The 20,876-nt window shown below is 39.7% G+C and overlaps 1 protein-coding gene across 9 annotated transcripts in view; it reads right to left on the reverse strand.

The window, feature by feature from the left end:
• ANKIB1 (ankyrin repeat and IBR domain containing 1) overlaps nucleotides 1-20,876 on the reverse strand; it is a 48,703-nt gene that overhangs the window by 25,351 nt on the left and 2,476 nt on the right. For all 9 annotated transcript variants that reach the window (XM_083405620.1, XM_083405616.1, XM_083405618.1 and 6 more), the window contains exons 2-6: nucleotides 9,841-10,105; nucleotides 7,846-8,146; nucleotides 3,298-3,480; nucleotides 1,674-1,791; nucleotides 1,165-1,373 (exon numbers count right to left, since the gene is read on the reverse strand). In XM_083405620.1, the coding sequence (XP_083261746.1) occupies nucleotides 1,165-1,373; nucleotides 1,674-1,791; nucleotides 3,298-3,480; nucleotides 7,846-8,146; nucleotides 9,841-10,028 (999 nt within the window). In that variant the 5' untranslated portion in view covers nucleotides 10,029-10,105. The remainder of the gene's footprint in view (nucleotides 1-1,164; nucleotides 1,374-1,673; nucleotides 1,792-3,297; nucleotides 3,481-7,845; nucleotides 8,147-9,840; nucleotides 10,106-20,876) is intronic.

Below are 20,876 nucleotides of genomic sequence, written 5' to 3' on the forward strand. Positions count from 1 at the left end.
CAGAGATGGAACAAAATCCTTTACACTGTCGTTCACATAGATGTGGAGAGCACAAAGAGACAGTTAATCCAATGTCGTTTTAAAATTGCTAAATGAAGATTTCCTTTCTGGCACCTCTCTCTTTCCCTCTCTTCACAGTACAGGCTGGGATCCAAGGCACACCAATACTGTTTCTGCATGTCTAATAGAGGTTTGAGGAGCTTCTATTTCTCAAACAGCACCCGTCATGCAATGTTGCAAACCATATTTGAAACTAATGCATTTTTAAAAAGTTTCTGATATGGCAAGGAGATTGCAGTTGAAAGAAAAGATGTTTAAGAAAGACATATGTAAGCTCTTGGGAGAGCTTAATAGCTCTTTGGATCATAGCCATACTCTTACTGATGGCAATAATTGAGTACATTTTAAAATTGTTTTAAACTGAGTATGTTGAGTGATACACTATACATAGCAAAAGTAGGCCTTCATAGGATACCTTTGTGCATATGTTTACTCAAGTATCGGTCAGTTGATTTTTTGCCTAGTATTATTATTGTTATCTAATGGAAGTCTACACTTATGGGAAGGAGAAGGCTTTGCCTCTAGCATTAAGAACAGAGGGCCATAAAATCACTTGAAAAGGGATTGACTCCTTGGCTTGCCAATCTGCTGTAATGGTCATCGGAAAACTAATGCTGCCACCAAAGGAGAAGGTGGGACTTAAAGCAAAAAAGGCAAACCGTATGTGGAGAAGGTTGATAGCAACCTAGTTCTGGACAAAGTGGAATGGAACCTTCTACCACCAATTAAGGAGTCATCTTGCTTCACAGTGTGAGCACAATACCCTTCAAACTACCTGAAAACACAAATCAGTAGGGAAAACTTTTTTCTCTTGTAGGCAAGAGTGGCAAAATACCAAATTTAACAAAACATATTCAGGAAAATCAACATCTGATTCTTTTATATGCTGGGAAAATAATATTGCTGAAAAATCAGTAATAGATTTTTTTGCAGTCCAGAAATGTTGTAGTGCAACTTTTAAACTTCCAACCAATTTCTTTATAACAATTATTCACACAAAATATATTCTTGTTCCAGAAGCAGTAAGTTATCACTAGAATTAAACATTTTTGGGGGGTGCACACACACACACACTCCCACACCAGTATAGATTGCCCTTCATACCATAGTTGTCTCAATGTCCCCTGGCGAGAGGCTGATTTCATCTGGGGAGGTGATAGAAGAGCGAGTTGTCCGAGGAGTTCTTGGTGAAGGAAGTGTGTCCCAGGCATTATACCCACTAGGAGGTGGAGTTGGCATCTGAACACCTGAACGTTGGCAGCAGTTCTCAGGATTAGACATCCAAGCTTCAAGTAACTTCTCCCTGTCCCAGTCTTAAAATAAAACCAGAAAGTGTTAAAAAGGAACATGGAAATGATTTGGTGATGATGTGTCTGCTTATGATTATATTTATGATTAAAATCACTGCAGAATAGAGGTAGCCAACCTGTGGCCATCCAGCGGCTGTTAATCCCATCATTCCTGGCCAAGGTTCCTGACAGTCTATCCGTTTTCATTTATAGTACACTATTCTTTTTATTACGAAAGCACATATTTACATATAGGAAATGTTAATACATTTGGTCAAGATTTGTTATTAAAATTGGCTGAGTGTTATATAGTTTCCTGATTACCATGGGCTCGCAGCAGAGCTTCTGCAGTAAACAATGGAGCCTGAAGCATGTCAGCAGATTCTACTATCAGCATATCTTTGAGCCTTCGCAGGTCCTGAGGTCTTAGTCCTTCATACGGCTGTGAAAAGAAACAGAAAAGCAAAGTAGCAATAGAAATAAGTCTTTAATTTAGAAAGTGGCACCTTTCCTATTGACAGTGGTGGGCCCCTGGTGGTTCTCGTAATATTCTAGTGGGTGTACTGGCTTCTTATAACTCTTGGGGCAATCTGAAGTGCTTATTTTGACAAAACCCTAAATCACGTCAGCCCATGTATATATTAAAGAACACTTTCCTTACACATTGTCTCAACAGTCAACCAAGAATTGCTTCATAGGATGGGATCAGAATGGCGGAGGTAAGGTTCTGTCACATTAGCACATGCATAGACTACATTTAATGCTAACCAGGTTCACACTTAACTAGGGTATGTATTAGTCTTTTATAAACTAAAAAAAAAATCTTGCCCAAGTTAGCTATGCAATTTGAATGAGACACTGAGAGATGCATAACTTTGTTACTGAAATAAATAGGATTTTACAGTACTTCTACTGGGTTTAGTTACATCTTAAATTTGATACTCGTATATAAAAAAGCATACGGTCTGTTTTTAAAAGTTATCCTCCCTGGATTTTTCCTTGGGAAAGAATGGAACTGAGTTTTGGATTTCTGTGCTCTTTTCCAATCATTATGTGATGAAGTAAACAACTGAACAGGAGATTGTGCAGTTATTTGGATGCAAGACCTCCTCCAACTGTGAAAAATCAAATAATCTTCAGACTTCGAATACTGCAGGATCTCATGTTCAGTCATTCCTTTTTGTCATGATGAAGGAAGCAGGATGGAGGAAGCTAGCAGTTCAATCTCCAGGTAAGGCAAAAGGAGAATGGAGTTGGGAGGGAAAGGCAGTACACAGTTAGAAGTGAAAGCAAAAAGGTTTCCTAATCCCTTATACTAGGAATCCAGCCTGTCCAGAAAGCCATTACAGATGTCAGAAAGTACTGCCTGACCTGCTCCAACCTACTAGTATAAAGAGGCTTTTTGCTGATATGATTGATTTGCATGAAGTTTCCTAAACTGCAAAGAACTGAGTTGTGGCTCACAGACTGATAAACCCTTTGGTTTGTTAGTTTAAGGCTGGAGATGAAGTTTGAAGGTTTATAAGCCATTAACTTCTGAAAGCCTATTATCTCCTCTAATTTTCTGGATCAAACAACATAAACCTTCCAATAGCTTTTTTGCCTCAATGAAGCTGAGAAATTTTCAATAGTATCTCTTCCTACATATGTGTTCTACAGCTGTTTCAAACTGTTTAAACAATTTAAAGGGTGTAAAACACATGCTTAGTATACAGAAGGTATCAGGTTCAATCTCTGCATCTCCAGCCTAAAAAAATATGATGTGCCAGGTGCTGTAAAAGATCTCTGCTGTACAAATAAGCTATTGCTAATCAGAGCAGACAATACTAGCCCAAATGGATGAATAAAAAAGGAGCTGGTAAAAGTAACAACTCAAGAGCTTTAGATAGTCCTTTTCCCAAGTATGCACATCTCCCGTCAGAGTAACCAATTACTAATTTTATTTTACCTCTCTTTTGTCCAAAGCAGCATATTCTGCTTCAATGCTTTCAGCTTCAGGATCTCGTGAGAACACCATCTGGGATTCTAGATTGAGTGCCAATTCTTTATGGTGTTGCTTCTCTGCACAGTCACATGGAGTATCTTTATTTTCATTTTCAGCAAACAAGTCTCCACCATGTTTTACCAGAAGCTGCAAGTTAATGAAAACCATTTTAAGAGCTAATTTGAATACAGATCCTTGGAAATTCTTTTTCAGTCGAAATTTGTCGCCAACGATTTATGCAGAATGGAAGAACGCTGAACAAAGAGAACTAAACCAGACATGTGAACCCAGGGAAGATTATAGGTTGCATCCAACAAAGTACAACTCAGAGTAGATCCACTGAAATAACCGAAACTACCGTATTTTTCGCACCATAGGGTGCACCGGCCCTTAGGACGCACCTAGTTTTTTGGGGGGGAAATAAAGGAAAAAAATTTTATTTCCCCCCCAGGTGCGCTGCGCTAATCCCGAAGCTTGGGGCGTGCAGAGCTCAACGCGCCCCAAGCTTCTGGGTGCTGGCAAGGTCTCCGCTAGCCGTGGGAGAGCCGCGTGGCTTCGTGCGGCTCTCCCAGGGCTAGCGGAGCGCTGCGCCAATCCCGAAGCTTGGGGCGTGCGGAGCTCAGCGCGCCCCAAGCTCCTGGGTGCTGGCAAGGTCTCCGCTAGCCGTGGGAGAGCCGCGCGGCTTCGTGCGGCTCTTCCACGGCTAGCGGAGCGCTGCGCTAATCCCGAAGCTTGGGGCGTGCGGAGCTCAGCGCGCCCCAAGCTTCTGGGTGCCGGCAAGGTCTCCGCTAGCTGTGGGAGAGCTGCGCAGCTTTCCCACAGCTAGCGGAGCGCTGCGCTAATCCCGAAGCTTGGGGCGTGCGGAGCTCAGCGCGCCCTAAGCTTCTGGGTGCTGGCAAGGTCTCCGCTAGCCATGGGAGAGCCGCGCGGCTTCGTGCGGCTCTCCTACGGCCAGCGGAGCGCTGCGCCAATCCCGAAGCTTGGGGCTTGCGGAGCTCAGCGCGCCCCAAGCTTCTGGGTGCTGGCAAGGTCTCCGCTAGCCGTGGGAGAGCTGGGTCTCCCACGGCTAGCGGATAGCTTCCTGAAGCCTGGAGAGCGAGAGGGGTCGGTGCGCACCGACGCCCCTCGCTCTCCAGGCTTCAGCGAAAGCCTGCATTCGCTCCATAGGACGCACACACATTTCCCCTTCATTTTTGGAGGGGAAAAAGTGCGTCCTATAGAGCGAAAAATACGGTATATTTGTTATGTCCATTAATTTCAATGGGTCTACTCAGAGTATAACTTTGGCTAAGTTCCTTTTCAGCAGAAATATAGACACCCCTCAGAATAAAGGAGGGTATGTAGTGAGATTGTTATCCTTTAGCGAACACTTAAAGTTTAGAAATATTTGAAAAGATCAACAAGTAATACTAAAAATTCCACAATATAAATACTAGGTTAATGTTCCACCATTAAATATGTTTTTACTCATTCACAAAAGACAAGCATATTGAAGCAACAACTGATTGCTGATACACACACACAAAAACCCTTTTGAATGGCAACTCTGCACATGGCATCAGAGTTTAGAATTAGATCACTGAGCCTACAAGATTTCATGCAAATTATTTATTTTTTCTGTAATTTTCAGATATGGGGCATCTGTGTGTATTTTCCTGTCTTAGGCAAAAATGGCAATCTCCCCAAATTCTGTTCCTATCACACACATGAACATTTGTCCCTTTCCTGCTCTCTTTTCAAGCTGCTCACTTTGGGAGGGAATCACTGAGAATATTCTTTTTCTAGATATAAAGCAACAGCACTGATATAAAGAAATCAACCCAGCTTGAGAATGTTGGCCAAACATTAGTAAAATGCAGGTCTGCTTTGAAAGGGCTAATCTGACTGCAATAGAAAGAAATTATGTATACAAAGAACTGTTTATCAATATGCTAATTCTAGAAGATTTAAAAAATGTTTCATTTTTCACTTGACAATCAAACCTTCATGATTTTGAAAACATGCATTTATACTTCCCCTTCCTCTCCAATAAAAACAGGCACATTACAATTAGTGGAGAAACAGCCAAGAGCTATTCAAGGATTAGAACACAGAAATGCTGTCAATATTCATAGACTTTTCTCAGATAGTCTGGTAGTTATGTTCACGATGCCCCAGTTTCTTACATTCCTCAAGTCAAGTGCAGAGTTTTGTGTAGTGGATAATTCCTTTCCACCCAAAACACAGAAAACATCTAATGTGAATTAGTGGGCTGGTTCACACATGCTAAACCATATTTTGTATTATGTGCATGAGCCTGAATGATGCCTTGTGCCTGAGTACTCTCTTGTCTTCCCACATAGTTAGGAGAAGGACAAAATCAGGTTTCATATCTTTATTCCCAGATTTTTGTCATGTCATTACATACAAACGAGAAATTTTGCTTTAAAATAAATTATAGTGTGTTAAGCAAGTCACCTTCACAACCCATGGTTTGAAGCTGACTTGTCTGCAATTGCTATAATATTTTAAACCACAAGTCAAGTTTTGGAAAGTGAAACTGAATTATGGGTTGTTATTTCTCCTAGCCATATGGGAGGAGAGGGGACCTATTGGAGACAGAGGTTCATGTACATATATATAAAAACATAGTAAAACATTAAACCTTAAAAAGCCCTACACAGGGCTGCCTTCAGATGTCTCCTAAAATATATATAATTACTCATCTCTTTGACATCTGACGGGAGGGCATTCCACAGGGTGGGTACCACTACCGATAAGGCACTCTGCCTGGCTCCCTGTAACTTTACTTCTCGCAGTGTTGGAACTACCAGAAGGCCCTTGGTGCTGGATCTCAGCTGTATCCTAGTTCAGCATTATAGGTAAACTAGACCAGCCGCTCCAGATGAATGAATTCTGATTCTGATTGCATGGAGGCTTGGCTCATGCAATTCTTTTTTTCTCCCCCCCCCCCCCATATTTTATTTTCAATTTTCAATAATTTAACAATTTAGCATCCAAATTACTTACTTATTCATCCCTTCTAGACTTCCCCCCACCCCACCCCTGGTTTCCAATTTCTCCCCATTATTATCTTACACATCTTTAGTTTTCCATTCTGTTACAAGTCCATTGATAACCCTGGCTCATACAATTCCCCACCATGTGAGGAGGCATTTGCGTAGAACATCTTGCTCTCAGAAGATACTATCTGCTGCTCCTCAACCATATGAATTTATGGTGAATTTATGAAAGAGCAAACTTCTTTTTAAATTGGGATTAGTACGAAGTGTCATTTTATTTTTAAATGTTTATACATATATACTTAAAACAGTTTTAAGTGGTTTTATAAGTTATAGAAGCTTATTTGGTGAAAGTTGTAAATTGGTATTAAGTTGATATGAACTAGTATTTCAAAGCCCGTGTTAAACTAATTTAACAGCCTGTTTCCATGATGGTAATTCTGGCAAAAGATCAGGCAGATGGTCCGTCAAACTGAGCATACACTACAATTTCCAGTACAACAGCTTCTGACAGCAATTGCTCCTTTCCCAGCATTGCAAGGGAACAGCCCCTACAAGTCCTTTTGTGACAATTCAAAGGTCTTTCTGATCTATCACTGACTGGCACAACACTGTGTCTGGCTTTCCTGCAAATAAACACTGGCAAGAAAGTAAGGAAGAGTTTGCATCAACAGCAGCAGCTGTTTGTGTCATAGTACCTACGCAAGTACCTAACTTGACTGGTCACTCTGCAAGATTCCACTGACAAATTAAGGCAGATGAAGTGGGTGGTAGCACCTGGAAGGAATGTAACTTGAGCAATTATTTAAGCAGCTGCACTGCAAATAGCTCTGGTGAATATACCATGGTGAACCTTCTTTCAATACACAAATGGACTATTACATTTTCAAGCAGCGAGTCCTACTTATGTTTGAAGTTTAAGGGGCTCGTGGAGATAACTTTCAGGTGAGCAACAGGACAAGGTCAAATATGAAAAAAATGTTATTCCCTTTAATAAAATATTTGCAAACTGCTGCTATGGAAGACTAAGCATTTTTTTGGCGTGCAACACTGTATTAAGAACAGTCAATTAACTGGAATATACAATAAATTTCAAATATCTCATTGGGAATTTGTTTGTCTCATTGGGAATTTAACAGTTTGCACTTAAACACAACATTCAAAAGCAATACTCCCCAAAGCAAGTGATAAAAAAAGAAGAATAAATAGGAGGTGGGGTTTTTTTTTTTTAGCATAATAACTGGTATTGGCACATGCACAGGATCTGGTCAGTGCATGAATGAAACACCATCAGGGAATACAATGTACACTGTCCTTTTCACCATGGAAGAAAGTAAGGATATAAATATAATAAATTTATTCAGTACGCACTGAATAAGATGATGTCACTTCTTTTTGCCATTTATATATTTTTAGATACAATATTAAATGCCCTTAAAGTAGAGCTTCAGTTTTTTGAAACAAGTGTATGCTCCATCATTACTCTGATTACTATTTATATGAATTTTACCTCTACACAGGTCTTCATTCCTGAGGCAGCAGCATAGTGCAAAGGTGTATTTCTTTTATTATCAACGGCGTCAATGGCGGCTCTTTCATATTCTCCTTGGTCAAGTTTTGCTCCTTTCCATTTCAGGATCATCTGCAGACAATCTGCTCTTCTGAAATCATCTTCAAAGGGCCGTGTCAATCGAGGCTGAAGAGCTCCGTCCGATATCATAATCTGAGGCCCCATGCAAAGCAAGTGCATAGAGGTCTCATTGTGCACATTTCGTTTATTTGGGTTGCCATCTCTTACAAAAAGAAAAGTTCTATACAGAGAAAGTAAAGAAATAAAGCAGTAAATAAGAAGCAGATTTTTATAATGACATGGGAAATAAAGGTACAGTAAAGATACAGTAAAGATTGAGGAAAATCATATATAAACTGGAAATCTCCTAGGAGGCTTAGTTTGGTCAGAATCGAATATACATTTCCAGAGTTAACGCTAATAATCACTTCTGGTAAGTGAACCACCATAGCTGCTAGAGGGCTATGGAAATTTGTGTCCTGGGCTTTTTAGACTCATCTGCCCATGTACATTGGTTGCCAGATGTGAATTTTTTTTCAGCTCCCCTGCCCCACTAAAAGTATTTATCATACTTCTAATAAATTTATAAAAACTGTATTGACCTGAATATAAGCTGCACCTTTAAAATTCAAGGGGGGGGGGGGGAAGACAACACTTGAATATAAGCGACTCCCTTAAAATTCCATAGGCACTCACACCTATTCTGTTTTACTGTATGTCTATTTCGGCAGCGATATTGTAAAAGCCCATTTTTGTTAGGTCGCAAATTTAAGCTGTACTTTAATTTTTCATGGTCAGAATTTGGAAAAAAAAGTGTGGTTTATATTCAGGCCAAAACAGTACTTCTAATACATTTATCATACTTCTAATACAAATGCAAAAGAGAGGCATCTTCTCATCTGCAAACTTTTAAATGAATGGGCTATTCTGTAGCCGGAAGACTTTCCTTGTTTCCATACATCCCATTTGATGAAGCCTGGCAGAAATCCTACTCAATGTTGTTGGTGTTATTATATTAGATCTTCTCATATTGTCATTTGAAAATGCAGCCCTGTAATGACTATTTGATAATATACTGCATAATCTAATATTGCTTTATGACTCACTGAATCAGGATGATGTGTATCTTTGTTTTAAACTGCTCTGTACCAGTGTTTATGAATACAGGAAGCTGTTTTCTTAAGATACTCCTGATAATATTAATAGCCTGTAGCTTCCTGGTAGCCACAAATAGAATTTATGTGTAATAAAAAATGTTAAACCAAAGGGCCATACACTATAAGGCATACACTGAAGAATTTATATTATTTAATAACCAGTCTGGTTTAATTAGATCTTGTTTGTTCCAGAAGCATCTGCCACAGGGAAGATCAACTGCAATTCCAGAAACAGAGGATTGATGCTTTAAAAAACTACATTTCCTCTCTTTTCCAAATATTTGGCACAGCAGATACATTGCAGCTCTTGAAGCGCTTGCCTTCCACCACTTAAAGATGAAAGCTTCAACCCTTTCTCAAAACTTCAAGTAGAGCAAGCATCATATCCCTGCATTCTTTATTTTTCAAACACTTGCACAATACAGTGTTCTTGTACTAACTCCGACTTTTCCATAGAAAAGAAAGAAGCAGAGTTATGTTCATTTCAACACTGGCCTACAAAGAGCAACTCCTGAGCTGAAAGTAAATACCACCAAGGTCTGCAGCAACCTTTTAGGGCTATGAGGATAAGAAATCAAACATGCATGCCCTCATCTTAGAACTATTCTGGAGCATATGTGCACACTGGAACTGGAGCCAGTGTAAAGAGGTTATCCATGGCAAAATATTGAACTTGTACATCAAAAGGTAGTACTACATTAGATTATGATGATATCAAAGCACATGATATGTCACTTAGCACATCTAGAAACACTATGAACAAAGCAACAATACTCACCCCAATATTCGGTTCATCCCATGCCTGGCAGCATAATGTAATGGAGTGTTATGCTGGTAGGGTTCTCCATAAGAAATATTAGGGTCCAGAGATTCTTTTAGTTGAGGGTTGCTCTCATATATTTGGCAGGCCAAATTTTCATCTCCATTTATAAGTGCTTTGCGGAATTTAGTAGTTGTATTTCCCATGTTGTTCTTAGTGGGGTGGTGCTTCTTCTGCCCCCCTTCAAACACTTGGTGTGGAGGTCAGCAACATCTTTTAAATTCTGAAACAAGCAAATAGCATTGCAAATTGGGTTGAAGAAGCTATACTAGGAATCTGCCTAAAATTAATCAACCCTTTAGGCAAATTACAATCTAAAAAGCATTTATACTGTCCTTATTTGAAAACACTAAGATTCCTTCAACTATCTAGTTCGACATAGTTTTAACTTGTACTCTGTAAAACCATTAACATCTTTACTACATAAACTTGGTAAAACATTTCCAGATATACACTTTGGACCCAAATCAGTGGAAACTGCATAATAATAACATTTCCGTCAACCTTATCCTGCAGTGGTACAAGACAAATCTCAAACAAAATTTTTGTTACTAAATAAAAAACTCTAGGAAAGAATTGGGATTTGAAGAAAGCCTGGGGATAGGAAAATTATTTAAACTCCATTATACATTAAGGTAAATCATGTGCATCTGATCTACAAATTTTCCTTAATCCAATCATTGGGGAATATTTCCCAGTAACTTTTATATCATACTTGTGTGGAACAGCAGATAAATCTACCATGCTGATGCACTCAACTCAAGTCTTTACTAGGAATTTTCATGAACAACTATTCTCAGCATTAAACAGGAGCTTTCATGGACCTGAAATATTCTTCAAAAGTAATAGTTTTGTGCCATTTTGCGCCTGTTCAATGAAGCGCTTCAACACATCCCACCCCATTTTAGAACAGGGTTCTTCTTACTGGCTTTGTGTTCAAGTCAGTCAGAGATATCAGGGCCAGTGTGACAATACAACAGCACCAGATAGCCAATCAACGAATGTTACACTGCTGACCCTAGGTTCATTAATTTCAATGGGTTTACTCTGGGTAGGACAAGCATTGGATACAAGCCACAGACTGTTGGCCTGGTAAAGGCATTCAGGCATGAGTAATGGAAGCTAATATTCCCAGCATAGCCACCAGTGACAATCTGTAGACACGGTGATGTTTATCAGACAAGCGTCTGCTAGCGAAGACCTATAGTAGTTGCTAGCTCAGCTGTGCGAACAACCAGCTGTGGAGATGAACATGACAGTTCAATACTCTACAGCGCTGACATGCTCAGACTGCAAACTAGAACTGATACCTGAATGCATTACACAAACATTTGTTGATTGTACTTTAATGTATAAATTATTTAGATTCAGCTGTGTCACTTACCTATGAATTGTACTAAAAGTGTTTAATTATTATTACAAGCCCAAATCATTAATACAATAAAAAAAACTGGAATTTTCAATATATAATGTTGTAGAAGCAATCTAAATATATTTGGTTCAAAGAACTAGTCTTAAAGCAGATTTCATGCAGAAGTAAATAAAGACACAGGAAGAAGAAGATATGTCTATGGAATGGAAGATGAAAACCAGGAAGAAGATTATTATAACATGATGATTAGATTATGGAAAATAGGGGTAGTTAACCTATCACTCATAATAAACTTTGCAAAGGGAAGCAAAAGGCAGGCATGGGTAAAGGAAGGAATAGCTGAAGGAGAAAAGAATGACATGGATACTAAGAATCCACATCTTTAAGGGCATGTTTACATAAACACTTCTAAAACGAGGGACAGGGAGTTAGATCCGACCAATAGGCCAGATCCTGAATGTCCCCAACCCCAAATGCCATTTTCACAGGAGGACAGGCCACCCATGATGAATCATTCGCTTTTACCATGATATCAGAAGAAGGGTTTTCTTTTCTCAGAAAGCCTGCCTTGTAACCTAGATGTGTCCCAAAGTTGAAACAAAACACAAAGGTTCCTGGGTAGGCAGAGAGCTAAACTAAAGAGAAACATGCTAGTCTTTAATTTAACAAGGGCAGGGATTAATTTGGGATGGTGTTACTAGGTAGTAAGTGTCAATTTAAGTCAAGCCAAATTATATAGTATTACTGAATGGCTATTTAGTCCAGCATCCTGCTTCTCTCACTGGACAACCCAATGCCTACAAGAAGCTCATAGGCATCTCTGCCTTTTATTCCCTGGAACTGGTGTTCAGTGGCATGGTTCCATGTATCCTCTAAGTATTGTGTAAGCATCATGCCTAGCAGCCACTGATAGTCTTCCTCGCCCCTTGAATTCTTCTACTCTCCTTTAAACCCATGTAAGTTGGAAGCTATGAGCATATCCTGTGTCAGTGTTTTCCATAGTTTTAACTATGTACTATGCGAAAAAGTGTTCCCATTTGTCTTCCTTGTATTTTTCACCATTCAGCTCCAATGGATGACCCCAAGTTCTAGTGTCTTAACAATGGGAGAACAACTGAAATGAAGATCTGTTAGTACCATTGTGCTTGCAGATCTTTGGTTTTGACAACTGTGCACATCTTAGCCATGAATACTATTTTTTCTCAATAAAAAAGCCCAGGAGAAGGACAGAAATCCATTTATACTTTCCATGAAGGATCAAAAGATATATCTAATTACAGCATGTGATTAGAAAAAAACCCCCGGATGGTGTTACACTTTCCAAGAATTAGCATTATGATAATTTTATAAATGCTACTAGGCAAACAGACATTATTGCTCTCCTAAAGACATTCATTTATATTCCTTTAACAATGAAGCAATTTAACCAGCACATGCCACTTAAAGACACTTCATTTCAAAACATAAGTCAAATACAAATGAAAGACACCATTTCAAAATATTAAAAGAACTACAAAGTGAAGAACACCATTTTAAAAGAAAGCATTGCTATCTATCCAAAGTCCATGATTATTTATAAACAATCTGAAGTCTCAAAGATATTTAAGAATTTGAGGGAAGGAGTCCAAGAACAGCCTTTCTCAAAGCTGATTCTTATACTTCCTTCTGAGGAGAAAAAGTCTCTAAGTATCTCATATTCCTACACAACCCATATGAAAATCTCAACAACTATCAGGTATTTTTCCTTGCAGACCTTTTTCTGACAAAATAAACTTCTGATTTTTTTACATGTAGATTAGGTTGGCTAAACAGCTCCAGGTCAAAGGGTTGCAGGCAACTAAGTTTTACTCAGAGTAGACCCACTGAAATGAATGAACCTAAGTTCATTAATGTCCATTTATTTCAATGGGTCCACTCTGAGCATGACTAAATATAAGATACAACCCAAAATGTAGTCCTCACTCTATTTTACAACATTATGCCAATCAAGAAGCCAATATCAAACAATTATACTTTTAAGCCAAGAAGTGAACCAACCTTTTCTTTTCACATATAGCACCTTTGGTCCTTCTTTGCACCAATGATAGCTGGTGATCAGTTTTCCAGCTCAGACACAATAAATTTCATGACTTCCTAAAATGACCTTGGGTGATATTTTACATCGTCCAGAAAGTTGGCTGTAATAGCAGATTTCATGGACTTCACTAGATGATCCTTTGGTGTCCCTTCCAACTCTACAATTCTATGATTCTCATGTGGCCTGCCACAAACAAGCCATCATCCACTTGACTTCACTTTGCTGCATGGTAGGAAAAGCTTAACTTCTTATTTTATAGAGGTGATCGCTTGTGTAAGCTAATTTCCTTTTCCTGAGAGAATTCCTTGCTCTCTAGCTATCAATCATGACCCCCCCCCCCCAGATTAAGATTTGGATTGGATCACCCTGATTAAACAGCATAAAACATGGAATATGCCCATAAACATTTCCAGAGGAGACCAGCTGCAATAGCCCTAGGTGTGTAAGTCCTGGGTATATTCAGTTGTCTGGTATATGACTAAATCTGAGATGGGGAACCCATAGCCCTCCAGATGCTATTGACCTCAACACACAACAGCCTTAATCACTATGGCCAATGGTCAGGAATGATGTGTTAGTTCAGCTACATCTAGACTGCCACAGGATCCCCAACACGAGACAAGATAGACCAATATTGTGGTTCAGTGTTTTGCTTTGGTCTTTTGATTGTGCATACCCTTGTTTCTCTTTACTTCCCATACTCCCATACTTCCCATATTAAATAGACTTAATAATGGAATACTGTATATATACTAGTCTCTGAACACCCTCAAGAGCTGCCTGTTGCCTTCCCCCACATTGTTTAGCTCACCTGGGCTATGATACTTGGATTAAAGGGCATGGGAGATCAAGAGGGATGATGAGATGAAGTTGCAAAGCCAGAGACTTGAGAGTTCAGCTGGCAGCTCCAGCAATTCATAAGGCAGTGGAGATCTTGTGGTTTTATATCTGGATAGCTTAAAACCTTGGCAATGTCTCCCATAGCCAATTATCTTCTCTAAAGAGGAAATGTTTGGAGGAAATCTGTCAGAAGTTGCTCTGAGCACATTATATATTTGAGCTATATGTTACCTAAATCCAATAATAAATAATAATAATTTTATTATTTATATGCTGCCCATCTGTACAGGGTTGCCTTCTGACATCTTCTAAAAGCCATATAGTTATTTATCTGTTTGCTATCTGATGGGAAGGCATTCCAAAGGTTAGCCCCACTACTGAGAAGACCCTCTGCCTGGTTCCCTGTAACTTCACGTCTTGCAGTGGGGGAACTGCCAGAAGGCTTTTGGAGCTGGATCTCAGTGTCTAGGCTAGATGATGGAGGTGGAGACTCTCCTTCATCTATGCACTGAACAATCATCACCAGTAATCTTAAAAATGTAATCAAGATCAATGTGCTTTCTTAGTATTACAATATTAGAATCATACCAACATAACTATATAAACATTTCCCATACACATGTCCAGGACTAAAATAATGAACATTCCATATACCTGCATTTATCACACACATTACAAGATTTCAACTGAAATACATGAATATTGCATGATCCAATGCAAATCACAACTGTTAGCATATAAATAGGATAATTAAAGTCAACTGATAATTAGAAAATACTTGTCTTCAAACAACAAAGATGACTTAGCTACTTTGTTGGGCCCAGGAGGTAGAGGAAAGATTTGAGCTACTAAGCAACCACAATATACATTCCCCAGCAAGCATTAACATCAAGTTGTGTCTCTGTTGCAGTTGCCAAGCAGTGTCACTGGGGAAGTTAGGAATAGTGGTGGAACCGAGCTACTGGCTGCAGTATTCTCCCTTCAGAAGACAGCAGTCTCACATATAAGGAAGCATTTCCAAGTAACTCTAAAGAGGATTTATTTTAAATAATTGAAAACCGCCTTTGTACAGATACGTTACTAATTGCTAAGCACCTGTTAAGCAGGCCACCACTTGAAGGCCACCACTACTGCCGCCACTACAACAAGGCCTCGCAGGCTGCCATGATGAGGCTTCGCAGGCTGCTGATTATTGTGCCACTACTGCCAGGCTGCTGTTGCTTCTGCCTCCCCCTGCCATTGTTGATTCTGCTGCCGCCTAGTAGGTCTGCTGGCAGTCCCAGATTATTTGTATTCACTATGACTCATCACTGTACTTTGGTAAAAGGTAAAGGGACTGCCAGTCCAGTCGCACATGACTCTGGGGTTGTGGCGCTCATCTCACTTTATTAGCCGAGTGAGCCGGCGTACAGCTTCCGGGTCATGTGGCCATCATGACTAAGCCGCTTCTGGCAAACCAGAGCAGCACATGGAAACTCCGTTTACCTTCCCGCTGGAGCGGTACCTATTTACCTACTCACACTTTGATGTGCTTTCAAACTGCTAGGTTGGCAGCAGCAGGGACCAAGCAATGGGAGCTCACCCCATTGTGGGGATTCAAACTGCCAACCCTCTGATCGGCAAGCCCTAGGCACCACCCACGTACTTTGGTAGCCAAGCCCAAAACCAAAAGTCTCATTTAGATGCATTTGGGCTTGCCTGCTGCTGAAAGCAACCATGAGGTGATTGATAATATCATCATTTATCAGTTTTAGACCCTTAAGTAGTAGCAGTTGCTAGGACATTGTCCTGTTCACCTCTACGTAATTCCTTCCTTATTTCAGAAATTGATATATCACAATGTTTAGCTGGTGATATATCAGGTACCCTGGTGCCTGGGATTTTCCAGACAAGCATTGCAGATACCAAGGAGTAACAGAACGTTCACAACAAGGATTTGTCCTGGCAGCAAATTTTGGAGGAAATGAAGGGGGCACTTACTGCAGTGGAAACTGATGGTATTGGAGCGAGCGCATTCTGAGTTAGTGGAAATAGATGCTTATGTTTATCTGTACAAGCCTCTTTAGTCAATGATTATACACCTAATGATGCTATTCAATGCTTTCATAGCACGAGGAAGTTATTACTGCCATTTGTTTCCTTCCCATTAAAGAACTCAGATACCCAAGAAACGAAGATTTAATAGCACTCATGGAATGGGGGTATTAAAAGCAAATTCTGAATATGTTCTTTCACTCACCTCACTTATTTGGCTCATCACTAGGCAGGAAGCCTTATCAAGTGCTGTAAGTGAGGCAGGAGGTTCCCTCTAAATGCAAAGCTCCAAACTACTGAGTTGCCAAGTATACAGGAAATTGAATGTTGGAAGCCAAATGGGAAGTAAGGACAGGAGTGTAGCTGAGTAGACCACTCTCAAAGAAAGCAGGGAAGCAACTTTGTTTCCTTCTTTGAGCAATTCCACAACCAGTCATTCACACATGGGAAATTACTGTAGTAATCAGCATAGGAGACAAGGTAGGTAGGAGAGGCATATTTTTTCTAGCCTACTAAAATTGTATATTGACATAGATGCCAACCCCAACACAGGGACAGAAATACCAGACACATGGAAAGAGTTAAGACTATGAACTGCTGTTTCATTATTACACAAGAGATGCATGATCTAGGACAACTTAACTCCTTTGGATCTAGTTTCCTATTAAAAGATACCTTAAAAGATATCTGTAGCAAAATGCCAAAGGAGCTAAGATAGAATACTGATCAATTACTGGTTGACTATGATTCCATTTAATCAAGAATGTTTTTAGGCAAAAGGCAGCATTTCTTTTTATTGGATGATATCATCCAATACGTATTTGCACTTGCATGCACCCCTCTTGTAAGCAGGCACGCCTTGCTCTACAACTTTCTCCAGAACGTTTCTGCTCTCTCCCTGATTAAATCACACAGTCCAACTACTTTTACTGACCACATGCTGTTCAAGTACAGACATCTCTGAAAATATCATGGTTCAAGAAGCAACATTATACAAGTACACATACACAGTAATCAAATGCATATGTCTATAGTTATAAGCTAGCTGATTGGATTCCTGAATTTTGCCGAAGCCAGAAATTCTAACTGAACAGTTTCTTCTATGAGTATCTATGTGATGAGCTATCATAGTGTACATATATACTTCAAGCACCACATGTAGTTAGTGACTTCATTTCTGGTGGTGGTTCACTGTGAAAGCTTTGTGCTACAAATACAAACACACTGTACACAGTTTGCCACTTGGAAATTATGAAAGTAGTTCGCACCACTAAATGCATGTTGCATTTAGAAAGACTGTACAGTGGTACCTCGGGTTACATTACCTTCGGGTATACTTCTGGGTTTCGCCCCATGCTCATGCGCAGAAGCGCTCTATTGCGCCACGCGTGCGCGCAGAAGTGGTTCCTCTGGATATGGACTTTTGGGGGTAAGTACGGACCCCCGGGGCAAATTAAGTTCGTATCCGGGGGATCCGCTGTATGTGTAGGTCTCCCAGTGTGTGCAAGAGAACTTGAGTGTGAACTTCTCTCTGCTCAGTCAAACCGATTGCTCAACCAGGTCACCTCTAAAGCAGCACAAAGTAAGTTGGAACCATCTGCATCATAAGCAGGTATGCTGAAGACAAGACATAGGGCAAGTTTCTCATTTCCCATAAAAGCAAGGGAGCTTTCCCTTCCCAAAGGAAAGGTCCTCTGTATTTGTTGGGTGTTTCTTCAGAAGCACTTTGCCCTCAGGTTCTTTTTAAAGAAACGAACCCCCCCCCCCCAATATGTGAATTTTGCCCATGTCCCAGATGCAAAGATATTTTAAAAAGATAGGTAGCACAAGTATCCAGGAATCAGGACTACCACTGCCAATTGCATTTGCTGTGGGGAGGAATCATAGCTCAGTGGTAGAGCATCTGCCTGGAATACAGAAAGTCTCAGGTTTAATCTCTGGCATCTCCAGGTAGGGTTGGGAGACAATCCTGTCTGAAACCCTGGTGAGCTACTGCCAGTCACTGTAGCCAATACAGTGGTACCTCAGGTTACATACGCTTCAGGTTACATACGCTTCAGGTTACAGACTCCGCTAACAAAGTGCTTCAGGTTAAGCACTTTGCTTCAGGATGAGAACAGAAATTGTGCTCCGGCGGCGCGGCAGCAGCAGGAGGCCCCATTAGCTAAAGTGGTGCTTCAGGTTAAGAACAGTTTCAGGTTAAGTACGGACCTCCGGAACGAATTAAGTACTTAACCTGAGGTACCACTGTACTGAGCTAGATGGATCAATGGTCTGACTCAATGCAGTATAAGGCAGTTTCCTAGGGTTTTTTTTCTTTGGCTTGGTATCCTGTTAAACATGTGAGAAGTACAGTGGTGCCCCGCAAGATGAATGTCTCGCAAGACGGAAAACCTGCAAGACGAAAGGGTTTTCCGTTTTCAGAGGTGCTTCGCAAGACGAATTTCCCTATGGGCTTGCTTCGCAAGACGAAAATGTCTTGCGATTTTTGAGTTTTTCCCCCGCTCCCCAACCCCTTTATCTAAAGCGCTAAGCTGCTAATAGCCTTTTAGCAGCTAATCCGCTAATCCCTTAAGCCTTTAATAGCTGTTAATAGCCCTTAAACTGCTAATAGCGCTAATCCGCTAATGGGCTTGCTTCGCAAGACGAAAAAACCGCAAGACGAAAAGACTCGCGGAACGGATTCTTTTCGTCTTGCGAGGCACCACTGTACAATCTTCTCTTGGACCAGGTTTCTACCATTAGAACAGTTCTGTTTTCTGTTACTATCAAATACTAGTTCTACAACCGGCAAGTCTACAATACAGAATTATGCCAGTCTAATAGTCCACGCCTTATTATATATATTTACATGACCTGATAAGGTACTCAAATCATTTTTCAACTGAGTGATATTAAGCGGCTTCTAGAAACAAAAACAACCCTCAATACACAAAGCACTACACAGAACAAATAGCAATTCTATAAAGAAATTTATCTTCAGTATTAATGAAAGCTTAACTTATACTAATCCAGACTACACCACAGAGAAAGCATCAAAAGCTTAAAATATCATCTTATAAAAAATTACCTTTAGTACAATCATATCAAATTTAGAACAAATTAATAGTATCATTCAGCCTTCCCTCAACCTCATGCCCTCCAGATATTTTGAACTACAATTTCCATCAGCCTAGGTCTGCATGCCCAATGGCCAGAGAGTTGTACAACAATTGGAGGGCCATAGCCTCACCTGTCGCACCGTTTATCCTTTGTAAAGACACTTAACTTGACCAAAAGCAGACAGCCAGAAGATCTGCTTGAATATGTCAGCATTCTAGAAGTACTAGAAATACAGTAGGTTTTAGGTCTTCAGTACTGTAGTTGTATTAAATTAGATATTGTAAAAAAATGCTAAGTGATGTATTCATATAGTTAGCACAAATGATCAGAGTTCAGTAGTTCAGCTTACAATTATAGAAAAAGAAAGTTATCAGCTTTCTGTATACCAGAATGTTCACAGCTGAGCTATATTACCACAAGTAAGCTGTATTTGTCAGAAGTATTGCACTGTACTCATGTGCTCCTACTCTAAACAATACCCTGTCTGAGAGCATGCTGTGTCATATGACTGACTTCTGTAATAGAGAAGATTCTCCCAAGTGTATGAAATGGGTAATTCAGACCCTCTGAATTCCAATTGCTTTGCTAATTATCTATCCCAACAGACTATTGAAGGGGAAAGTTGTACCTATTAAGTACCAGCGTCTCTCAGTGTTTCTTAACACAGATAAACAGTATGATTCAGATAGACAAGATTTTAATGGTTATAGATGAATATGTATCTTTATAGACCAAGGGATATGATTTTATTTTTTAAAAAGATGGTAATACATTAGAATCACTCACAATGGACTTTCAGGGATAGGATGAGTTAAAACTAACACATTACTAAGTGAAACTAGGTGGGGGGAAATAGACATATGCTCTATACAAAATCGCTTGTTTCACTTTCTCCCAGGTAGTCAGGACAATATATTGGAATAAATATTAATATGACAACTTCTTAATAAGCTTTATTATATCAAATTCCAGAGGGGAAGTTATATTAGTCTGCTATAGTAAAAACGATGAGTTCTGTTGTACCTTAAAGCCTAACAGATTAAGACATACCTTTTGTGGGGCAGGCATAGAAAGTATTCACTACAGAATGACTTTTCACCTTCTGTACAATGTAATATTTTAAAACAGGCAATAATAGTTAAGAATGAGATAATTTTCATTTTAAATATTTATTTATATTACACATTTTAGCGTTCACAATTAAGCAAGAAATAGTATGTAAACATGAATTCCTTTATACAAAAGTAAATTAGACTAATATTCCACTTTGAAAAGAACAGCATGCAAGTAGTTGTTTATCTACTGGCAGACAGACATTACACAATTGACCTATATCAAATGGAAATTTTCCAATAGCAAATTTAGCTGAAAGTTTCTGTTAAACCAGAGATGCGAAGCCTGTGGCCCTCTAGATGCTGGAGTACAACATCCATTCCTGACTACTTGTGGTGTAGGCTGGGCCTGATAGGCGTTGGAATCAAGAAGCATATGGAAAGCCACAGTTTTCCAGAGTCCTATTTTAATGTACAATGGTACCTCGGGTTCCATACGCTTCAGGTTACAGACTCC

The sequence above is a fragment of the Podarcis tiliguerta genome (assembly GCF_965153285.1).
Source record: "Podarcis tiliguerta genome assembly, chromosome: 12".
Classification (NCBI taxonomy): domain Eukaryota; kingdom Metazoa; phylum Chordata; class Lepidosauria; order Squamata; family Lacertidae; genus Podarcis; species Podarcis tiliguerta.